The 22,520-nt window shown below is 46.2% G+C and overlaps 1 protein-coding gene across 1 annotated transcript; it reads left to right on the forward strand.

The window, feature by feature from the left end:
* Nucleotides 1-13,052: 13,052 nt before the first annotated feature.
* LOC139256367 (small ribosomal subunit protein eS17) lies at nt 13,053-21,915 on the forward strand. The gene is made up of 5 exons (XM_070874209.1): nt 13,053-13,152; nt 14,627-14,778; nt 16,459-16,564; nt 19,527-19,592; nt 21,789-21,915. Exons 1-5 carry the CDS (start codon nt 13,150-13,152, stop codon nt 21,861-21,863), a joined length of 402 nt encoding a protein of 133 aa, XP_070730310.1. The 5' UTR covers nt 13,053-13,149; the 3' UTR covers nt 21,864-21,915.
* The last annotated feature ends 605 nt before the right edge of the window (nt 21,916-22,520 follow it).

Genomic DNA, 22,520 nt, shown 5'->3' on the forward strand with positions numbered 1-22,520 from the left:
AAGCAATGGCAAACATTTAAAGATCACATGGATGAACTTCAGCAATTGTATATCCCTGTCTGGAGTAAAAATAAAACTGGGAAGGTGGCTCAACCATGGCTAACAAGGGAAATTAAGGACAGTGTTAAAACCAAGGAAGAAGCATATAAATTGGCTAGAAAAAGCAACAAACCTGAGGACTGGGATAAATTTAGAATTCAACAGAGGAGGACTAAGGGTTTAATTAAGAGGGGGAAAATAGAGTACGAGAGGAAGCTTGCAGGGAACATAAAAACTGACTGCAAAAGCTTCTATCAATATGTGAAGAGAAAGAGATTAGTAAAGACAAACGTAGGTCCCTTGCAGTTGGATTCAGATGAATTTATAATGGGGAACAAAGAAATGGCGGACCAACTGAACCAATAATTCGGTTCTGTCTTCACAAAGGAAGATACAAATAACCTTCCGAATGTACTAGGGGACAGTGGGTCTAGTGAGAAGGAGGAACTGAAAGATGTTCTTATTCGGCAGGAAATTGTGTTTGGGAAATTGATGGGATTAAAGGTCAATAAATCCCCGGGGCCTGATAGTCTGCATCCCAGATTACTTAAGGAAGTGGCCCTAGAAATATTGGATGCATTGGTGATCATTTTCCAACAGTCTATCGACTCTGGATCAGTTCCTATGGAATGGAGGGTAGCTAATGTAACACCACTTTTTAAAAAAGGAGGGAGAGAAAACGGGTAATTATAGACCGGTTAGCCTAACATCAGTAGTGGGGAAAATGTTGGAATCAATCATTAAGGATGAAATAGCAGCGCATTTGGAAAGCAGTGACATGATCGGACCAAGTCAGCATGGATTTATGAAAGGGAAATCATGCTTGACGAATCTTCTGGAATTTTTTGAGGATGTAACTAGCAGAGTGGACAAGGGAGAACCAGTGGATGTGGTGTATTTGGACTTTCAAAAGGCTTTTGACAAGGTCCCGCACAAGAGATTGATGTGCAAAATCAAAGCGCATGGCATTGAGGGTAATGTAATGGTGTGGATGGAGAACTGGTTGACAGACAGGAAGCAGAGAGTCGGGATAAACGGGTTCTTTTCAGGATGGCAGGCAGTGACTAGTGGAGTGCTGCAGGGCTCAGTGCTGGGACCCCAGCTCTTTACAATATACATTAACAATTTGGATGAAGGAATAGAGTGTAATATCTCCAAGTTTGCGGATGACACTAAGCTGGGTGATGGTGTGAGCTGTGAGGAGGACGTTAAGAGGCTGCAAGGTGACTTGGACAGGTTAGGTGAGTGGGCAAATGCATGGCAGATGCAGTATAAATGTGAGGTTATCCATTTTGAGGGCAAAAACACAAAAGCAGAATATTATCTGAATGGCGGCAGATTAGGAAAAGGGGAGGTGCAACGAGACCTGGGTGTCATGGTTCATCAGTTACTGAAAGTGGGCACACAGGTACAGCAGGCGGTAAAGAAGGCAAATGGTATGTTGGCCTTCATAGCTAGGGGATTTGAATATAGGAGCAGGGAGGTCTTAATGCAGCTGTACAGGGCCTTAGTGAGGCCTCACCTGGAATATTGTGTTTAGTTTTGGTCTCCTAGTCTGAGGAAGGACGTTCTTGCTATTGAGGGAGTGCAGCGAAGGTTCACCAGACTGATTCCAGGGATGGCTGGGCTGGCAAATGAGGAGATACTGGATCAACTGGGCCTTTATACACTGGCGTTTAAAAGGATGAGAGGGGATCTCATAGAAACTATAAGATTTTGACGGGACTGGACAGGTTAGATGCGGGAAGAATGCTCCCGATGTTGGGGAAGTCCAGAACCAGGAGACATAGTCTTAGGATAAGAGGTAGGCCATTTAGGACTGAGATGAGGAGAAAATTCTTCACTCAGAGAGTTGTTAAGAACATAAGAACATAAGAATTAGGAACAGGAGTAGGCCATCTAGCCCCTCGAGCCTGCTCCGCCATTCAACAAGATCATGGCTGATCTGGTCGTGGACTCAGCTCCACTTACCCGCCCGCTCACCGTAACCCTTAATTCCCTTATTGGTTAAAAATCTATCTATCTGTGACTTGAATACATTCAATGAGCTAGCCTCAACTGCTTCCTTGGGCAGAGAATTCCACAGATTCACAACCCTCTGGGAGAAGAAATTCCTTCTCAACTCGGTTTTAAATTGGCTCCCCCGTATTTTGAGGTTGTGCCCCCTAGTTCTAGTCTCCCCGACCAGTGGAAACAACCTCTCTGCCTCTATCTTGTCTATCCCTTTCATTATTTTAAATGTTTCTATAAGATCCCCCCTCATCCTTCTGAACTCCAACGAGTAAAGACCCAGTCTACTCAATCTATCATCATAAGGTAACTACCTCATCTCCGGAATCAGCCTCGTGAATCGTCTCTGTACCCCCTCCAAAGCCAGTATATCCTTCCTTAAGTAAGGTGACCAAAACTGCATGCAGTACTCCAGGTGCGGCCTCACCAATACCCTATACAGTTGCAGAAGGACCTCCCTGCTGCTTTTGTACTCCATCCCTCTCGCAATGAAGGCCAACATTCCATTCGCCTTCCTAATTACCTGCTGCACCTGCAAACTAACTTTTTGGGATTCATGCTCAAGGAGGAGTCCGTGTTCCATGTTTTTACTGAGTGCACGAGGTTGCAGCCCCTGTTTCATTATCTAAAGGGGCTGCTCCTGAAATTCTGGCTGCACTTCAGTCCCACTCTCCTGATCTTTGGGCACCCTGTGCGGAGGGGAGCGGGTAGGTCCGAGGGCCTCCTCGTAGGACTGCTCCTGGGCACGGCCAAGGGTGCCATCAGCCGGTCCAGGCAGCGGGCGGTCGAGGGGGTCGTTCAACCTGACTGCCTGCCTCTCTTCCGCTCTTACATCCGGTCCAGGGTGTCCTTGGAGATGGAGCACGCGGTGTCCACCGGTACGCTCGCGGCCTTCCGCGAGAGGTGGGCACCGGAGGGACTGGAGTGCATCATCACGCCCGGCAACCAAATTTTAATTTGATTTTACGTTTTAAAGTTTAATTTGTTTTAGTGTCCCCCTCCCCTTTTATAGGGGGCACTGGAAAAAATGTGATTTTAGCGCCCAAAAAAAAAGAAAAAAAAAGAAAAACACAAAAAAAAACCACAAAAAAGAAAAAAAGGGCCTTGTAAATGTCTGCTGTGTCATCCAGGGCGGGTGGCACGGTTTAATGTTTTATGTTTTACAGGTAAACTCCAAAAGAGTTTCATGCACAAGGATCCCCAGGTCCCTCTGCACCGCAGCATGTTGTAATTTCTCCCCATTCAAATAATATTCCCTTTCACTGTTTTTTTTCCCAAGGTGGATGACCTCACACTTTCTGACATTGTATTCCATCTGCCAAACCTTAGCCCATTCGCTTAACCTATCTAAATCTCTTTGCAGCCTTTCTGTGTCCTCTATACTAATCCCACTAATCTTTGTGTCATCTTCAAATTTTGTTACACTACACTCTGTCCCCTCTTCCAGGTCATCTATGTATATTGTAAACAGTTGTGGTCCCAGCACCGATCCCTGTGGCACACCACTAACCACCGATTTCCAACCCGAAAAGGACCCATTTATCCCGACTCTCTGCTTTCTGTTCACCAGCCAATTCTCTATCCATGCTAATACATTTTCTCTGACTCCGCGTACCCTTATCTTCTGCAGTAACCTTTTGTGTGGCACCTTATCGAATGCCTTTTGAAAATCTAAATACACCACATCCATCGGTACACCTCTATCCACCATGCTTGTTATATCCTCAAAGAATTCCAGTAAATTAGTTAAACATGATTTCCCCTTCATGAATCCATGCTGCATCTGCTTGATTGCACTATTCCTATCTCGAAGTCCCGCTATTTCTTCCTTAATGATAGTTTCAAGCATTTTCCCCACTACAGATGTTAAACTAACCGGCCTATAGTTACCTGCCTTTTGTCTGCCCCCTTTTTTAAACAGAGGCGTTACATTAGCTGTTTTCCAATCCGCTGGTACCTCCCCAGAGTCCAGAGACTTTTGGTAGATTATAACGAATGCATCTTCTATAACTTCCGCCATCTCTTTTAATACCCTGGGATGCATTTCATCAGGACCAGGGGACTTGTCTACCTTGAGTCCCATTAGCCTGTCCAGCACTACCCCCCTAGTGATAGTGATTGTCTCAAGGTCCTCCCTTCCCACATTCTTGTGACCAGCAATTTTTGGCATGGGTTTTGTGTCTTCCACTGTTTAAGGTCTCAGCCATTTCCACATTTCCCATTATTAAATCCCCCTTCTCATCTTTTAAGGGACCAACATTTACTTTAGTCACTCTTTTCCGTTTTATATATCTGTAAAAGCTTTTACTATCAGTTTTTATGTGTTGCGCAAGTTTACCTTCGTAATCTATCTTTACTTTCTTAATTGCTTTCTTAGTCATTCTTTGCTGTCGTTTAAAATTTTCCCAATCTTCTATTTTCCCACTTGGCCACCTTATACGCATTGGTTTTTAATTTGATACTCTCCTTTATTTCCTTGGTTATCCACGGCTGGTTATCCCTTCTCTTACCGCCCTTCTTTTTCACTGGAATATATTTTTGTTGAGCACTACGAAAGAGCTCCTTAAAAGTCCTCCACTGTTCCTCAATTGTGCCACCGTTTAGTCTGTGTTTCCAGTCTACTTTAGCCAACTCTGCCCTCATCCCACTGTAGTCCCCTTTGTTTAAGCATAGTACGCTCGTTTGAGACACTACTTCCTCATCCTCAATCTGTATTACAAATTCAACCATACTGTGATCACTCATTCCAAGAGGATCTTTTACTAGGAGATTGTTTATTATTCCTGCCTCATTACACAGGACCAGTTCTAAGATAGCTTGCTCCCTTGTAAGTTCTGTAACATACTGTTCTAAGAAACAATCCCGTATGCATTCTATGAATTCCTCCTCCAGGCTACCCCGTGCGATTTGATTTGACCAATCGATATGTAGGTTAAAATCCCCCATGATTACTGCCGTTCCTTTTTCACATGCCTCCATTATTCCCTTGATTATTGCCCTCCCCACCATGAAGTTATTATTTGGGGGCCTATAAACTACATCCACCAGTGACTTTTTCCCCTTACTATCTCTAATCTCCATCCACAATGATTCAACATTTTGTTCATTAGAGCCAATATCGTCTCTCACAACTGCCCTGATATCATCCTTTATTAACAGAGCTACCCCACCTCCTTTCCCTTCTTGTCTATCTTTCCGAATCGTCAGATACCCCTGTATGTTTAATTCCCAGTCTTGGCCCCCCTGCAACCATGTTTCAGTAATGGCCACCAAATCATACCCATTTGTAATGATTTGTGCCGTCAACTCATTTACTTTATTTCGAATGCTGCGTGCGTTTAGGTAAAGTGTTTTAATACTCGTTTTTAAACCATGCATTTTCGTTTTGATCCCTCCTGCAGCCCCTTTACATTCAGTGGCCCTTTTTGTTTTTTGCCTTGGGTTTCTCTGCCCTCCACTTTTACTCATCTCCTTTCTGTCTTTTGCTTTTGTCTCCTTTTTGCTTCCCTCTGTCTCCCTGCATTGGTTCCCATCCCCCTGCCATATTAGTTTAACTCCTCCCCAACAGCACTAGCAAACACTCCCCCTAGGACATTGGTTCCGGTCCTGCCCAGGTGCAGACCGTCTGGTTTGTACTGGTCCCACCTCCCCCAGAACCGGTTCCAATGTCCCAGGAATTTGAATCCCTCCCTGCTGCACCACTACTCAAGCCACGTTTTCATCTGAGCTATCCTGCGATTGGTACTCTGACTCGCACGTGGCACTGGTAGCAATCCTGAGATTACTACTTTTGAGGTCCTACGTTTTAATTTAGCTCCTACCTCCTTAAATTCGTCTTGTTGGACCTATATCGTTGGTACCAATGTGCACCACGACAACTGGCTGTTCACCCTCCCTTTTTAGAATGTCCTGCACCCGCTCCGAGACATCCTTGACCCTTGCACCAGGGAGGCAACATACCATCCTGGAGTCTCGGTTGCGGCCGCAGAAACGCCTATTTATTCCCCTTACAATCGAATCCCCTATCACTATCGCTCTCCCACTCTTTTTCCTGCCCTCCTGTGCAGCAGAGCCAGCCACGGTGCCATGAACTTGGCTGCTGCTGCCCTCCCCTGATGAGTCATCCCCCTCAACAGTACTCAAAGCGGTGTATCTGTTTAGTAGGGGAATGACCGCAGGGGACCCCTGCACTACCTTCCTTGCACTACTCTTCCTGCTGGTCTTCCATTCCCTAGCTGGCTGTGGACCCTTCACCTGTGGTAAGACCAGCTCGCTACACGTGCTACTCACGTCATTCTCAGCATCGTGGATGCTCCAGAGTGAATCCACCCTCAGCTCCAATTCCGCAACACGGACCGTCAGGAGCTGGAGGCATTAACCTGTGGAATTCCCTGCCACAGAGAGTTGTTAATGCCAGTTCATTGGATATATTCAAGAGGGAGTTAGATGTGGCCCTTATGGCTAAAAGGATCAAGGGGTATGGAGAGAAAGCGGGAGGTGGGTGCTGAGGGAGTGATCAGCCATGATCTTGTTGGATGGCGGTGCGGGCTTGAGGGGCCAAATGGCCTACTCCTGCACCTATTTTCTATGTTTCTATGTTTATCCTTGCCGAACAAAAACCTAGCAATCTCAGTTTTGAAATTTTCAATTGACGCCCTAGTCACAATAGCTTTTTGGGGGAGAGAGTTCCAGATTTCCAATACCCTTTGCAGAAGTCCCTCTTCACATCACCTCTGAATGGGCTGGCTCTAATATTAAGGTTATTCCTCTTTGGTTTGGACTCCAGCTCCAGAGAATATAGTTTCTTTCTATCTACCCTTTATAGAATATTGAGACACAACGCAGAATATCTATTGGATATGGATTCATAAGAGAACGTCTTTGGGCTAAAAATTCGGCATAGCCCGGTTTGAGACAGTGACACCATCTGGTCACTAACTTTAGCACCGGGCAATGTTTAATACCTCCAACTATTTTAGTAGAAACGTAATCAAATGCCCCCTTTTGGAATTAGAACCCACAAATTAACAATTTAAAACTGTAGCGAAAACCTATAATCAAATTAAAATTTGGTTGCCGGGGGTGATGATCACTCCAGTCCCTCCGGTGCCCACCTCTCACGGAAGGCCACGAGCGTACCAGTGGACATCGCGTGCTCCATCTCCAGGGACACTCTGGATGTAACCGTGGAAGAGAGGCAGGCAGTCAGACTGAACGAACCCCTTGACCGCCCGCTGCCTGGACTGGTTAATGGCCACCTTGGCCATGTCCAGGAGCAGTCCTACGAGGAGGCCTTCCGACCTGCCCGCTCCCTTCCTCACAGGGTGCCCAAAGATCAGGAGTGTGGGACTGAAGTGCAACGAGAATTTGAGGAGCAGCCCCTTTAAATAATGGAACAGGGAATGCAACCTCGCACACTCTACATACACGTGAAACGCGGACTCCTCCAGACGGCAAAAATTGCAGGCGGCCTGGGAGCCCGTGAACCGACTTAAAAACCGATTGCATGGGACTGCTCCATGCACCACCCTCCAGGCCAAGTCCCCAATAAATAAAGGGAGGACTCCCGCGTAGAGAGCACTCCATTGGGGACCCCCGCCTCCTCCGACGGCAAGGTGGTGCGCCATGGTGTTTAGCGCCTTCAACCGGGATATTGATTTTTAGCGCCCAAGAGGGGAGTGGAGCACTAAGGGAAGCGATCCCTCTCAGGGCGCTAAATGCTAATGAAATTCCGGGGCTGTAATACCTGCATCCTAGCGCTTAAAGGGGAGGTTAGCTGGAGGACCTGAACACTTAGAAAAAAATGCAAGGGAGCTAATTTGAACATCAGGAAGAGTGTTAGACAGCAAAGAAAGTGAAATTAATGGAGAGAAAGTCTAATCACATCTCCGATTCTTACCTGATTGTGACCGAACTGCTCATCCCTTTAATTAGCCCTCCGGGGAGCTTCTCTAACAGTTAGGAAAGCCTGCTTTTGCTGCCGTGATTAGCGCCAGGCGGTAAGGCAGGTGAAGTTCACTTCTGGGTGCTAACGGGGCGTTGCACACTCACCAAGTTGGTGGCGCTTCTTCCTCTTCTTTGGCAGTCCCCTGGAGTCGGGGATGACTTGCTTCCACACTAACACGAGTTCTCAGGTGACTGATGAGACAATTGCAGGATCTACAGACTCTGCCACAGGTGGGGCAGACAGTGGTTGGAGGGACGGGTGGGTGGGGTGTTTGGTTTGTCGTGCGCTCCTTCCACTGTTTGCGCTTGGTTTCCGCGTGCTTCCGGCGAAGAGGCTCGAGGTGTTCGGCGCCTTCTTGAATGCTTCTCCTCCACTTTGAGCGGCCTTGGGCCAGGGATTCCCAAGAGTCGGTGGGAATGTTAAACTTTTTCAAGGAGGATTTGAGGACGTCCTTGAAGCGTTTTCTCTGCCCTCCTGCAACTCGTTTGCCGTGTCGTAGCTCGGAATAGAGCGCTTGTTTCGGGAATCTTGTATCAGCGCTAACTGTTTGTGCCACCGCTACACCTGCACTCAGGTTCCCCAGAGGCGCTGATAAGTGCACAGCTGGTATGCGCTTAGCGCCTCTTTCGGGCACCAACAATTGGCGCAATTCAACTGAATTTCTCGCCATCATCATCATCATCATATGCAGTCCCTCGGAATCGAGGAAGACTTTCTTCCACTCTAAAAATGAGTTCTTGGGTGGCTGGACAGTCCAATACGAGAACCACAGTCCCTATCACAGGAGGGACAGACAGTCGTTGAAGGAAAGGGTGGGTGGGACTGGTTTGCCGCACGCTCCTTCCGCTGCCTGCGCTTGTTTTCTGCACGCTCTCGGTGACGAGACTCGAGGTGCTCAGCGCCCTCCCGGATGCACTTCCTCCACTTAGGGAGGTCTTTGGCCAGGGACTCCCAGGTGTCGGTGGGGATGTTGCACTTTATCAGAGAGGCTTTGAAGGTGTCCTTGAAACATTTCCTCTGCCCACCTTTGGCTCATTTGCCGTGAAGGAGTTCCGAGTAGAGCGCTTGCTTGGGAGTCTCGTGTCAGGCATGCAAACAATGTGGCTTGCTCAGCGGAGCTGATCGAGTGTGGTCAGTGCTTCAATGCTGGGGATATTGGCCTGGTCGAGGATACTAACGTTGGTGCGTCTGTCCTCCCAGAGGATTTGCAGGATCTTGCAGAGACATCGTTGGTGGTATTTCTCCAGCGACTTGTGGTGTCTACTATACTTGGTCCATGTATGTCCCTAATCGCTCCATGACAGATGCAGAGAGTATTCCTCTATTCTGCCCCAACAAAATGCCTCAGCACTAACCTCAGAAGGACAAGTTCTGCTGCGTACTTACCAGTGTTAGAATCTTCTGTCTGCCACATCAACTCTCAAAAGATCAGTTAACAAAGCATCCAGAGACTGAGAGTATGTAATTAAACAGTGCGCACGGATTTCTTAAAAGAAAGGTCATGTTTATCCAAACTTACTCCATTATTTGAAGAAGTAACAGACAGAGTAGACAGGACAATGTAGTGGATGTGGTATATGTAGACTTTCAGAAGGCCTTCAAATGAGGTGCCACACGAGAGACTTATGACAAAGGTGGAGTCAGGGGCCAGAGAGTAGAATGGATTGAAAGATGGTTACAAACAGAAAACAGTGGAAGGAGTGGCAACAAGTGGGAAGTGGTGTGCCACAGGTTTCTGAGCTGGGACCACTGCTGTTCACCATATGAAAATCATTTAGGCTCAGAAATTGGAGGTGTGTTATCGAAATTTGCAAATGACACCAAATTGGGAGAGTGTGGCTAATAATGTGGAGGATTGCACCGAAATACAGGCAGACTTAAATACGCTTACAGAATGGGTGGATGTGTAGCCAATGAAATGCAGTCCAGTAAAGTGTGAGGTGGTTTATTTCAGTAGGAGGAATGAGGAGGCCACATACTTAGGATGGGTGCGGAGAAACCATTTCCACTTGTTGGCGACTCCAGAACAAGGGGCATAAATATGTGATCAAATATAGAATTTTGGAGGAATTTCTTTTGAAAGAGAATGGTGTGAGAATGTGGAACTCCATGCCATTTGGATTTGTTAAAGCAAATAGCGTTGATGCATTTAAGGGGAGGTTTGATTGCATACATGAGGAAAGGAATAGAGTGACGAGAAAAAGGAATTGGAGTGGAAACATAGGAACAGGATTAGGCCATTCAGCCCCTCGAGTCTGTTCCGCCATTCGATGAGATCATGGCTGATCTATGACCTAACTCCACATACCCACCTTTGGCCCATATCCCTAAGACCTTTGGTTAACAAAAAACGATCAATCTCCGATTTAAAATTAACAATTGATCTAGCTTCAATTGCCATTTGCAGAAGAATTGTGTGAAGTATAAACACCGGCTTAGACCAGTTGAGCTGAATGACAATGTTCTGTGCTGTAGATTCTCTGTAATGTGATTGGCTAATGGAAAAATTAGTGCCAGGTTATAGGCTGTTTTTTTTTACTGTAGGCTCATAGAATACAAAAAAAAACACACAAAAAAGGGCCTCGAAAAATGTTTGGAGTGTCCCCCGGATTGGGGGGCACTTGACTTAACTGGTTAATTTTGTCTCCTATCAAAAGAGTTGTAGGCTCATAGTATATGCAGTAATAACTGGATACAGACTGCTTTAACCCATTTAACATCGGACCCTTACAGCTAGAAGCAGACAGAGTTCAATCCATTAAACTGGATTAGATTTAAAATCAGATCCCAGAAGTGACAGGCCAGTGCTGTTATGCAATGCGCACACCTATATTTAGTGCATAAATTTGAAGTTCATCACAGATTAAAGAAGGTCTTCCTGTATAAAATTATATTGTGCATAAAAAATTTCACTTTTCCATGTCATTAGAAAGTACATTTTGATTTGCACATTCACAACTACTGATTTTTAAAAAAGATTTATCTTGTTTATCTTATTTTGAAACTCTGCTGTGGAGGGTAAAATAGTTATAGGTTATTTTTAATAGTCATTATTCCTTGTACTGCAAGCTTCGAGTTCAATCAGATAAAGCAAGAGTCTGCAGCCGGCCAAGGTGCCATTAACAGGACCGACAGCGGGCGGTCAAGGGAACCATTCAGCCCAACTCCTGCCTCTTGTCCACGGCTATATTTGCACCCGGGTGCCCATGGGGAACATAGTGTCCATTGGCACGCTCGAGGCCTTCCGTGACCAGTGGGACTGGAGTGCATCATCACCTCAGGGAAATAAAATTCTAATTTAATTCATTAAGCTTCCCTTTAATTCTTAGTTAAGTTACAGTCTTTTTTATTAATTCATTCATGGACTGCGGGCGTTGCCGGCCAGGTCAGCATTTATTGCCCTTCCCTAATTTCCTCGAGAAGGTGGCGGTGAGCCACCTACATGAATAAGTGACTTGCGAGGCCATTTCAGAGAGCAGTTAAGAGTCAACCACATTGCTGTGGCTCAGTGGGCAGCACTCTCGCCTCTAGGTCAGAAGGTTGTGGGTTCAAGTCCCACTCCAGGGACTTGAGCACATAAATCTAGGCTGACTCTCCAGTGCAGTGCTGAGGGAGCGCTGCACTGTCGGAGGTGCTGTCTTTCGATTAGACGTTAAACCAAGTGGATGCAAAAGATCCCATGGCACTATTTTGAAGAAGACTTATCCCTGGTGTCCTGGGCCAATATTTATCCCTCAACCGACATAACAAAAGCAGATTATCTGGTTTTATCACATTGCTCTGTTTGTGGGAGCTTGCTGTGTGCAAATTGGCTGCTGCGTTTCCCACATTACAACAGTGACTACACTCCAAAAAAGTGCTTCATTGGCTGTAAAGTGCTTTGGAATGTCCGGTGGTCGTGAAAGGTGCTATATAAATCCAAGTCTTTCTTTCTTTTTGGAGTCACATATAGGCCAGATCAAGTAAGAGTGGCAAATTTCTTTCCTCAAAAGAAATACTTGCATTTATATAGCACCTTTCACAATCACTGGACGTCCCAAAGCACTTTGCAGCCAATGAATTAGGCACTGTTGTAATGTCACAGCCAATTTGCGCACAGCAAACTCCCACAAACAGCAATGTGATAATGACCAGATAATATTTTTTTTGTTATGCTGTTGGAGGGATAAATATTGGCCCAGGACTAGATGAGTTTTTAATGACAAGTTGGTAGCTGCTGCCATGGTCACCATTACAGATACTAGCTTTTTTTTAATTTGAAAATTATTTAATTAACTGATTTTAAATTCCCCAGCTGCTGATACTTTGAAATACTGGCAATTGCCAATTAACAGTCAAGCATGTGCCCCCTTTTTGGACACACCAATGAAACCTGTAAATTAACAAATGAAGGTTTAAAGCAAACTTAACAAATGAGACAGTGGAGGGATTTGAATTGTATTAAATCATTAAGTCCAGGCCTCTGGATTACTAGTCCAGTAATATATTCACTAAGCTACATTTAGGAAAGGGGGCAGATGCTTACCTGATTGGTGCTGCTCCTATGCACTGAGTGAGCAGGAGGGGCGGGGGAATAATTGCACTGAGTGAGCAGTGCAGGGAGGCTGCAGTGTTTAGGGGTGACTACACAGCAAGCGAGCCCAGGGTGGGCAGAGGAAACGTTTCAAGGACACCTTCAAAGCCTCCTTGCTAAAGTGCAACATCCCCACTGACACCTGGGAGTCCCTGGCCAAAGACCACCCTAAGTGGAGGAAGAGCATCCATGAGGGCGCTGAGCACCTCGAGTCTCATCGCAGAGAGTGTGCAGAAAACAAGCGCAGGCAGCGGAAGGAGCGTGTGGCAAACCAGTCCCACCCACCTTTTCTTTCAACCACTATCTGTCTCACCTGTGACAGAGACTGTGGTTCTCGTATTGGACTGTTCAGCCACCTGAGAACTCACTTTTAGAGTGGAAGCAAGTCTTTCTCCATTCCTCGGGACTGCCTATGATGATGAATGATGATGATATTGCACTGTGAGCAGTGGGGGGCGCTGCAGTGTGCGGGGGAATTATTGCAGGGTGATTCAGGCAGCGCGCTAGCCAGCCGTACGCTGGGGTCCTTATAGCGCTACTCCCAGCAGCTCTCGCTCTCTTCTCTCCACCGGAATCCAAGATGGTGGGTATGAAAGTGCCGGGGCCGAGGGATAATCGGCCGCCATCCGCTCGCTAACCGGACAGCCCGGCTCCCCGCGCCGGTCGGCGCACATCCCCCAGCCGCCCAGCTGGCTTTACCCGCCGTTATTTGCTGAGTGGGGGGGCCCGTGTTCCCCCGAGAGCGGCCGAGCTTTAATGTGACGAGGCCTCGGGCTTTCCTGGGTGCTGAGCGGTTTTGATGTTGCGGATGTAGTCCGGGGCCTGGGCTCTGTTTCTCGGCCGGGAAGAGGCTTCATTCGGTCCTGGGCGGATGGAGAACTCGGGCGGGGAAAGTCTGAACCCCAAATGTCCATCAGTTCTGTGGAGAAGCTGGAATTCTCCTTTTTAGAGCAGAGACAGTTCAAGATGAGGACAATTAAAGGAACTATTTCCCTTAGCAGAGGGGCCAACAACCAGGGGGCATAGATTTAAAGTAATTGGTGGGTTTAGAGGGGATTTGAGGGGAAATGTCTTCACCCAGAGGGTGGTGGGTGTCTGAAACTCACTGCCTGAAAGGGTGGTAGAGGCAGAAACCCTCACCGCATTTAAAAAATACTTGGATGTGCACTAGTGCCATAACCTACAGGGCTACGGACTGAGAGCTGGAAAGTGGAATTAGGCTGGGTAGCTCTTGGTTGGCCGGCACGGACACAATGGGCTGAAATGGCCTCCTTCCGTGCTGTAAATTTCTGCGATTTAATAGAGGCGTTTCCAATCATGTGGGTTTCTGTTAGAGTAAATCAGGAGGAAACTGTTTGCAGTGACAGGAGGGTCGGTAACCAGAGGGCACAGATTTTAAGATAATTGGCAAAAGAACCAGAGGGAAGATGAGAATTTATTTAACGTGGTGAGATATTAGGATCTGGAACACGCTGCCTGAAAGGGTGGAAGCAGATTCAATAGTAACTTTCAAAAGGGAATTGGATATGTACTTGAAGTGGAGACATTTGCAGCTATGAGGAATGGAACTAATTGGATGGTTCTTGGAGAGCGGGCACAGGCTAGATGTGTCGAATGGCCTCATTGTGTGCTGTATGATTCTATACGACAGTTTGGGTTTGTTCTCAATTTAACCTCTTAGTCGGCATCAGGCTGTCTGCAGTACTCTTAACTGAAAGTATTCAGTGTGAAAATGAATGTACAGTAGATTATCAAAGAATTATGTATTTCAGGGCTCATTTGATGAAGCCAGTAAATGTCCTCTTATCTTTGAATTATCGCTCAATAGCTGTTAGTCTGTGGGAAAACCTGGAAATCTGAAACAAATTAGTATGTTTACCTGGCTCATCTTGCGATGTTATAACTGCACCCATTAGCCCAGAGCTGTAATGTTATGTTAAATGATTGATTCCTTGAACTGTAATGAACTGCTTCAAATGCTGTCCTTTGGTCGTCGGATGAAAAGGGTTGCAGAATGTGGAGGCCTAGTATGACTTTGTGCATTTCTGTTCGGTCAGGGTCGTGTCAGGACTAAGACGGTCAAGAAAGCCGCTCGCGTGATCATTGAGAAATACTACACCCGCCTCGGCAATGACTTCCACACAAACAAAAGAGTTTGCGAGGAAATCGCCATCATCCCCAGCAAGAAACTCCGCAACAAGATTGCAGGGTAAGGAATGTTGGCCCTCCTCATACACTCCTAGGAGCAGGTTGGTCCCTAGCTGGATCCAGTTGAATAGCGGGACAGGCTCGAGGGGCTGAATGGCCTACTCATGTCCCTGCATGCACAGTTCCACCAGTGCCCTCTGTCATCTTGCGCAAAATGGCTGCCATTCATGCGTGAGCCTTGGTAGTGAGTGTTGGCAGACTATATTCACCTGTGGGCCACACATCAGGTGGGGACAGGGGGTTGGAGTACAAGAGTAAGGAAGTCTTGCTGCAATTGCTACAGGGTATTGGTGAGACCACACCTGGAGTACTGCGCACAGTTTTGGCATCCTTATCTAAGGATGGATATACCTGCCTTGGAGGTGGTGCAATGGAGGTTTACTAGATTGATTCCTGGGATGAGATTGTGTAGAATGGGCCTATATTCTCTGGAGTTTAGAAAAATGAGAGGTAATGTCATTGAAACATAAGATACTGAAGGGGATTGACAGGGTAGATGCAGAGAGGTTGTTTCCCCTGGCTGGAGAGTCTAGAACTAGGAAGCAGCTTCAGGATAAGGGGTTGGTCATTTATGACAGATGAAAAGAAATTTCTTCTCTCAGGGTTGTGAATCTTTGGAATTCTCTGCTGTACTGTGTTGGGCTGTGGCTGCTGAATCTCGAGTGTATTCAAGGCTGCGATAGATAGATTTTTGGGGTCTAGGGAAATCGGGATATGGAGATCGGGTGGGAAAGTAAAGTTGAGGTCGATGATCAGCCATGATACTGAATGGCGGAGCAGGCTCGAGGGGCCGTATGGCCTACTCCTGCTCCTAATTCTTATGTTCTGCAAGAGCAGAGAAAGAGATTACTCCTAATCTGGTCCTCACTCGACTTTTAAACCTGTACGATCCTGGCTAGTTCCCCGCCCCCTTTAATGGGGCTGAGAGAAAGCATTAAGGCCAATTGTAGCAGCATCATGTTCTATCTTATTGAGTTCAGCTAACTCAAAGCAAGCCCAGGATCGGATGAGGGACTTGCTCATTCTTTGAGTCAACCTCTCCAAATTGGAGGGAAGTACTCGGTCGAAGCAATGGCCTGGATTTTCATTTGGTGTTCTCTTCCTCCCTGTCCTTGTAGTCACACTGTGACCATGTCTCATGATACGACTCCATCCACTGTATTGCCCAATCTTCGTTGAACAGTGGGTCTTGTACACTGGTCCTAATCCCCATTTAATGATCCCACCTACTGCATCGGAATATCCAAGGAAAAATGAGGTGATCCTGCTTCCTTACAGGAGCAATACGTTGAGTGGAATCATTTTGGTTTCCATGCACTGCCCATCTTCAGTGGTACGGGGGAAAACTTGCAGTATGTTGGTATTAATTATATTTGAGGAATTTTCACCATCTATTGATTTAAATTAACACTGAGGTAAAAACTAAATGAGAGTTTGAAAAATCTGGCATTTATAAAGTGCTGGAAATTTCCAGTTTGGTTGCTATCTGGAAGAGGCAATAACTTCCAATTCAGTCAGCTTAATAGTTAACTTGAAATGTCCTCAAATTATAATTACACTGTCTTGGTTGAGAGCTATTGTCAAACCCCTTTTGTGACGTTTTGCCGCCTCGTCCTGTGCAGGCACAGCAGTTGATATAGCGATTTTAAGATGTCCAATAACTGGTGTGTCATTTCCCTAGGTATGTGACACATTTAATGAAGCGTATCCAGCGGGGGCCTGTCCGGGGCATCTCCATCAAACTGCAGGAAGAGGAGCGAGAGAGGAGGGACAACTATGTCCCAGAGGTGCGTCTACCTTGGTTTATGATTGACTCCCTATCTCTGATCTCTGATCTCCTTCAGCCCCACAACCCCAACTGCCCTCCTCCAGTTCTGTCCACTTGAGCATCCCTGAATATAATCGCTCCACCGTCGGTGGCCATGCCTTCAGCTGCCTGGGCCCCCAAGCTCTGGAACTCATTGCCTAAACCTCTCCGCCTCTCTCTCTCTCTCGCTCTCCACTTTTAAGATGCTCCTTAAAACTTGCCTCTTTGACCAAACTTTTGGTCATCCTTGTGTGGTTTGGTGTCAGTTCCTGACAGAAGGACATTTTCACCAAATTCCACTCTGTTTTTGTTGTGAAACCCTCGTCCATGTTTTTGCTAGCTTCTTAACGTGCACCAAGTCCTGGTCACCCACCACCCCTGTGCTCGCTGACCAACATTGGCTCCCCGTCCAGTAATGTCTCAAATTTAAAATTCTCTTCCTCGAGTTCAAATGCTCGGCTCCAACTCTGTAATCTCCTCCAGCCTGATAACCCTCAGAGATCCCTGTCTTCCTCCAACTCTGGCCTCTTGTGCATCCCCACTATCTATTGGCCCACCATTGGTGGCCGTGCCTTCAGCTGCCTGGGCCCCAAGCTCTGGAACTCCCTCCCTAAACCTCCGCCTCTCTTTCCTCCTTTTAAGATGCTCCTTAAAACCTACGTCTTTGACCAAGCTTTTGGTCGCCTGCCCCTATTTCTTCTTGTGTGGCTTGGTGTCAAATTTATCTGCCGTGAAGCGCCATGTGATGTTTTACTATATTAAAGGTGCTATATACATACATGTTGTACTATCTGCTGCTGCATCTGTATACTTGCTTGGGAATGTTTAGAAGTTGGGTTTTGTATTTAAGTAACAAGATGAAGGAAACAGGAAGTCTTTAGGCAAAATACTTCAACTTGCCTATAAATTACTGGGTAGTGTTCAAGATTTCTATTTATTTGGAATAAGGTGAATCATAGGTTAGATTTGGATGTAGAAGGCCCTTCAGCCCAATTTAAGCTCACCCTTCCAGATTACCTGCCCTACTTTCTTGCTGTGAGTTGTAGCATGGAGAATTAATGAGACAACGTCACATTGCTACTCTGTCCTCTCTCTCCTCCAATTTGTGGTACCTTTGGGCTGTCTTCTCTTTATTGCGTTTCGAGGTTGGTCAGTGGAGGCTGACTGTTCTGTCTATCGGCGCATCCCTAGTGTTAAGATTTTTCCTATGTGGAGCTGGTATTGGCTTGTTGGTAAAGTGCATACAAACTCCTCAAATTAAATACAGATACTATATCGACGTGACAGAGTATCTGAACCCAAATATTTCGTCTGCATTTGTGTCTCAATCGTACAATACATATCTTGCTTTGTTATGCTGAGCTTGGTTTCCCAGCCCTGTAGACACTTCCAGTACAGGCACTGTCCATATCTTATAGCTGGAATAGCAAAACACAGTGCTACTCAATTAAAAGTTATAGAATCATAGAAATTTACAGCACAGAAGGAGGCCATTCAGCCCATCGTGTCCGTAGCCCTATAGGTTACGGCACTTCAAGTGCATATCGAGTACTTTTTAAATGTGGTGAGGGTTTCTGCCTCTACCACACTTTCAGGCAGTGAGCTCCAGACCCCCACCACCCTCTGGGTGAAAAAAGCTCTCTCCAACTCCCCTCTATTCTATCTACCAATTGCTTTAAATCTATGCCCTCTGGTTATTGACCCCTCTGCTAGGGAAAATATGTCCTTCCTCTCCACTCAATCTAGGCCCCTCATAATTTTATACACCTCAATCAGCCTCCTCTGTTTCAAAGAAAACAGTCCTAGCCTATCAAATTTTTCCTGCTAGGAAACCATTGATTAGATCTTTAGCACTGTTACAGGATTTATGGACTCTGATGGTCTACCCTGTATCAAGAGTGATGCATCCCGATCTATAGCTCAATTCCCACTGCCTGTTGCACTCAGTTTGTTATATTATATCTTATTAAGCAAACCTAATGCCCCCACCCCCCCTCCCAACCACCACACTTCCTGGTGGATCCCTGCAAAATTCTTTAAGTATGGGCTGTGGTGAAGAAGCTGATAGTTAATATATTAGTTATACAATATATAGTTATTAAATCCTAGAAATAATGCACTCATTTTTCTCTCTGGGCATTGTACCTAATACATTGATGATTTGTAATTAACAAACTAACTGTTCCTGTTTAGTATTTCAAATTTTATTGGCCTGATTGATTATGTTCCGTGTATACTTTCTTGTCAAATGATCAGAGTAAACGGAAATGTAGATTGTTTTTGAAGATGGAAATTTGCACTGAAGTGCTCATCTTGCAGTGGTTTGGAGTTGTTGAGCCTGTATGTAATGGGGGCTGTATGTAATGGGTGAAAGCATGGCTGGGGTTATATCCTTTGATTGACCTGCCAACAATGGCTAGTGATGTAATCAATTTTAGTTGGTACCTGTAGTTCCCTGGCGCAGTACACTGATGGGAACAGTGCATCTGGTGTCTCCAGTGAATGAGGTAACATTGCAAACCAGGTTTCCTTTTGAGAGAAGTATTTGTATATTCACGCCTTGCATTCAATGGTTTCCTTTTGTCGGCAGCTACAGTTGTGTAGGCAAATCTAGCAGCTACAGGGAGGTCCCAGAAACAAGAAATGAATGGCTAAATAATCTGTTTGTAGTTGAGGGAGTGAATGCTGGTTAGGAGAACTTCCCTGCTTTTGTCTAGTGCCATGGGACCTTTGCGTCTATCTGTGCTTGAGTTTAACGTCTCATCCAAAAGACTGAACTGGAGTGCTGGCCTAGATTGTGTGCTCAAGTCAGTGGTGGGGCCTGATCCCAGCAGTCAAGCCCAGTGGACTGATGAGGAATAATTTGAGAAAATAGTGTTCTTTGGTGTGACTGGGAGAAGTGTCTGGCCCATTTCCTGATTTTTTGTTTCTGTGTCTTTCAGGTCTCTGCTCTGGACCAGGAGATGATTGAGGTGGACCCAGATACCAAGGAGATGCTGAAGTTGCTGGTGAGTAATGGGAGCTTGCTGCTTCACCATGTTAAGAATGTCATTCGTCTAGTCTTGGTGACTCAAATCCCTCCAGAAGATGCGGCTTCTTGACGTGCCAACGGCTGCATCAGTCTTGTGAAGTGAATGCCTTGTCTGATCTACCAGGTGTACACGTGAAGTGTCCTGGGGGAGAAAGAGGGGAAGGGAGAAAGAAAGAAAGACGGACGGACGGACGTACATGTTCCTGAAATGGGTTGGGCGGGCCATTCCGAATACGGCGCACGTGTGGTTTTTACATTGAGCAGCCAGCTGCGTGGGATCCCTGGTGGAGCGCTGCGTGACTGCGCAGCGTAAAGGGGGCGATGCTGGCTATATTTCTGAGCGTCGTTCTGTGGTGTAGCGCAGTAGAGAGCAAGTGGTCCTGGGATGGAGTCCAGATACGCAGTGAAGTGGGACAGGTTGGGTCGAGATTCCAATCAATGGCTGGATTCTCCTCCTAGTCTGTGTGATTCCCATGTGGCTCCAGACTCCTGCCACCCATCCAACGTGCATTGGAATCCTGGGGATCCGAAGTATACACTGGAGCTTGGGGTATACAGGTGCAGCGTCGAGAATCCAGAGGTCCGGACTTATCAGTGGCAGGGTTGTCCGGAATCCGGACACGAAAACCCTGCCGACCTCCAGCCTCACCTCGCCACTGCTGCCCTTACCTCGGGGCCTCCTCGCCAGCCCGACAACGACTTTGGCGGGGCCCGTCTGACGGCAACTTCCTCGGCTGGGCCGAACAGCTCTTCGGCGGGAAATCTCCACCGCCCCGCCTTCTGACGTTCCGGAATTGCCCGAACCCAGGTGTTTCCGGATTTGTGACGTCGAAGCAAATCGAAAGCCTGGAATCCAGAACGGCCTCGGTGCCAGGGGTTCCAGATTTTAGGCATTACACCTGTACTATAAACTTAGTACAAATATCACTTGGCTCTCCGCTTGCTTCACGTAGGCAGGAACGTAACCAGTTGCTGCCCTTTGCTGTGGGGCACATGGCCTGTTGCACCACTGGGAAGAATTTCTTCAAAGTCAGGGGCCCAGCCCATTTTTAACTTGTAATGACTTCAATTTTAAGCAGTGTGGAAACAGTCATTCATGTTTAAAATTGAGTTGATGCACTATGTGTAAATAATAAATAAATGTAGTCGTGTTAAATGTTCAAGTACTTGTCTAGGTTTGAACATTGTGAAGATTGCTTTAAAGTAATTGGTAGGAGGTTTAGAGGGGATTTGAGGGGAAATTTCTTCATGCAAAGGGTGCTGGGGATCTGGAACTGCCTGAAAGGGTGGTAGAGGCAGAAACCCTCACCACATTTAAAAAGTACTTGGATGTGCACTTGAAATGCTGTAACCTACAGGGCTACAGACCAACAGCTGGAAAGTGGGATTAGCGTCTGGCACAGACACGATGGGCCGAATGTCCTCCTGTGCTGTAAATTTCTCTATGGGGAACCTTGTTAGTTTTTTGTGCCTGGACTGCAGGAAGTGCTTACTGATTCATTCCCTCCTGCGGCTGGATTCTGTTCCACAAGCTTTACTGTCTAGTCTCATCCCCGCTGTCTCAAATGGAGGCATTCCATGCAAAATGTAATTTGCCCATCAAGGATCTCCAGGTTGCATTGCAGTCAAGACCGTGGTTGTCCTGGGTTAATTTGTTGCCCTGTAGATTTAGTTCAGTGTGCTGCAGATCAGATCTCAACTCAGCAAGTCGCGATGTCATCCTGCAAAAGTGCTTTTTTTGGATTTTACATTGTCAAGCATCCCCTTAATTCTGGGCTATGACTGCACAATAGATTTTTAGGATCTATTTTCAGTCGGTTAAGTTGCTACCTCAAACGGATGGTGGAAAGTAGGATGAAAAGGACCACATTTAAGGGGAGACGTGAAAAGCATGAGATGAAAACTCACCACTGTCGGGCGTCTTGGAATTCCCTGGGATTCATGGAGTGAACTGAGTTAATTGGAGTTTTAACAAAGTTAAAACTCCTATTAACTCAGTTATAACTATAACTTGCCTGTTTTGTAACTCTTCACTAACAGGGCAGTTATTGAATTCAAGCCCCTGCCATATAGCCTTGTTAGATGCAAGATCCCTGCCTTGCTGATCGAGCAGTATGTTGTATGGATTTTACCTGTCTTTGAGTTTAATGGATTTTCTCCCTCTCTTTTGCAGGACTTTGGCAGCTTGTCCAATCTGCAGGTGACACAGCCTTCGGTAGGAATGGCCTTCAGGACCCCAAGAATCTAAAATTATTTGTACCACATTGTTCTAATAATAAAGACAAAGGAAGTTGCTGGTTTGCGTGCCTGTTTAGGTTCCATTGCATTGAACGTCTGCAGTTTCCACCTTGCTGCAGTTTGGGGACAGCATGGGTGACCTGCAAAGTAATTAATGGAGATTCTCCACAGATGGCATTAAAATGGTGTAAGCTGCATACTTAATGTTTTTGATCAGGAAGTTACTGTCATCCGATTTCTAAATCTGACTATTATACTAGGGAGTTAACATCCCTGTTGCCTTGTGCATCAGTTGGGTTATTGTTACTGAGTACAGGAATTCTTATCTGGGCGATGTTCCTGTACTCAGTTGCAAATTAATGGGATGTGGAATTAAACTTTATATGTAATGTAACATTCAAAAGGGAATGGCATAAATATTTGAAGGGAAGAAAAATTAACACGGGAAGAGCAGCAGAGTGGGGCTAACTGGATAACTCTACCAAAGAGCCGGCACGATGGGCCGAAAGGCCTCCTGTTCTATATAATTCTATGGTCCCTCGGGTTCCATGGTTCACAACTATGTGGCTCGCAACCAAAAGCTTGGCTTGCATGGTGAGGTAGGTAAGGTTTCCAGGTCTAATGTAATTACTGGTGATCTTATCCAACCCAGTAGTGGTGGAGACTG

This window comes from Pristiophorus japonicus, unplaced genomic scaffold (genome assembly GCF_044704955.1).
Source record: "Pristiophorus japonicus isolate sPriJap1 unplaced genomic scaffold, sPriJap1.hap1 HAP1_SCAFFOLD_715, whole genome shotgun sequence".
Classification (NCBI taxonomy): domain Eukaryota; kingdom Metazoa; phylum Chordata; class Chondrichthyes; family Pristiophoridae; genus Pristiophorus; species Pristiophorus japonicus.

Coding starts and splice junctions, on each gene's coding strand:
- LOC139256367 (XM_070874209.1), top strand. Junction 14,779..16,458: donor CTCCGCAACAAGATTGCAGG/GTAAGGAATGTT, acceptor TCATTTCCCTAG/GTATGTGACACATTTAATGA. Junction 16,565..19,526: donor GGGACAACTATGTCCCAGAG/GTGCGTCTACCT, acceptor TGTGTCTTTCAG/GTCTCTGCTCTGGACCAGGA.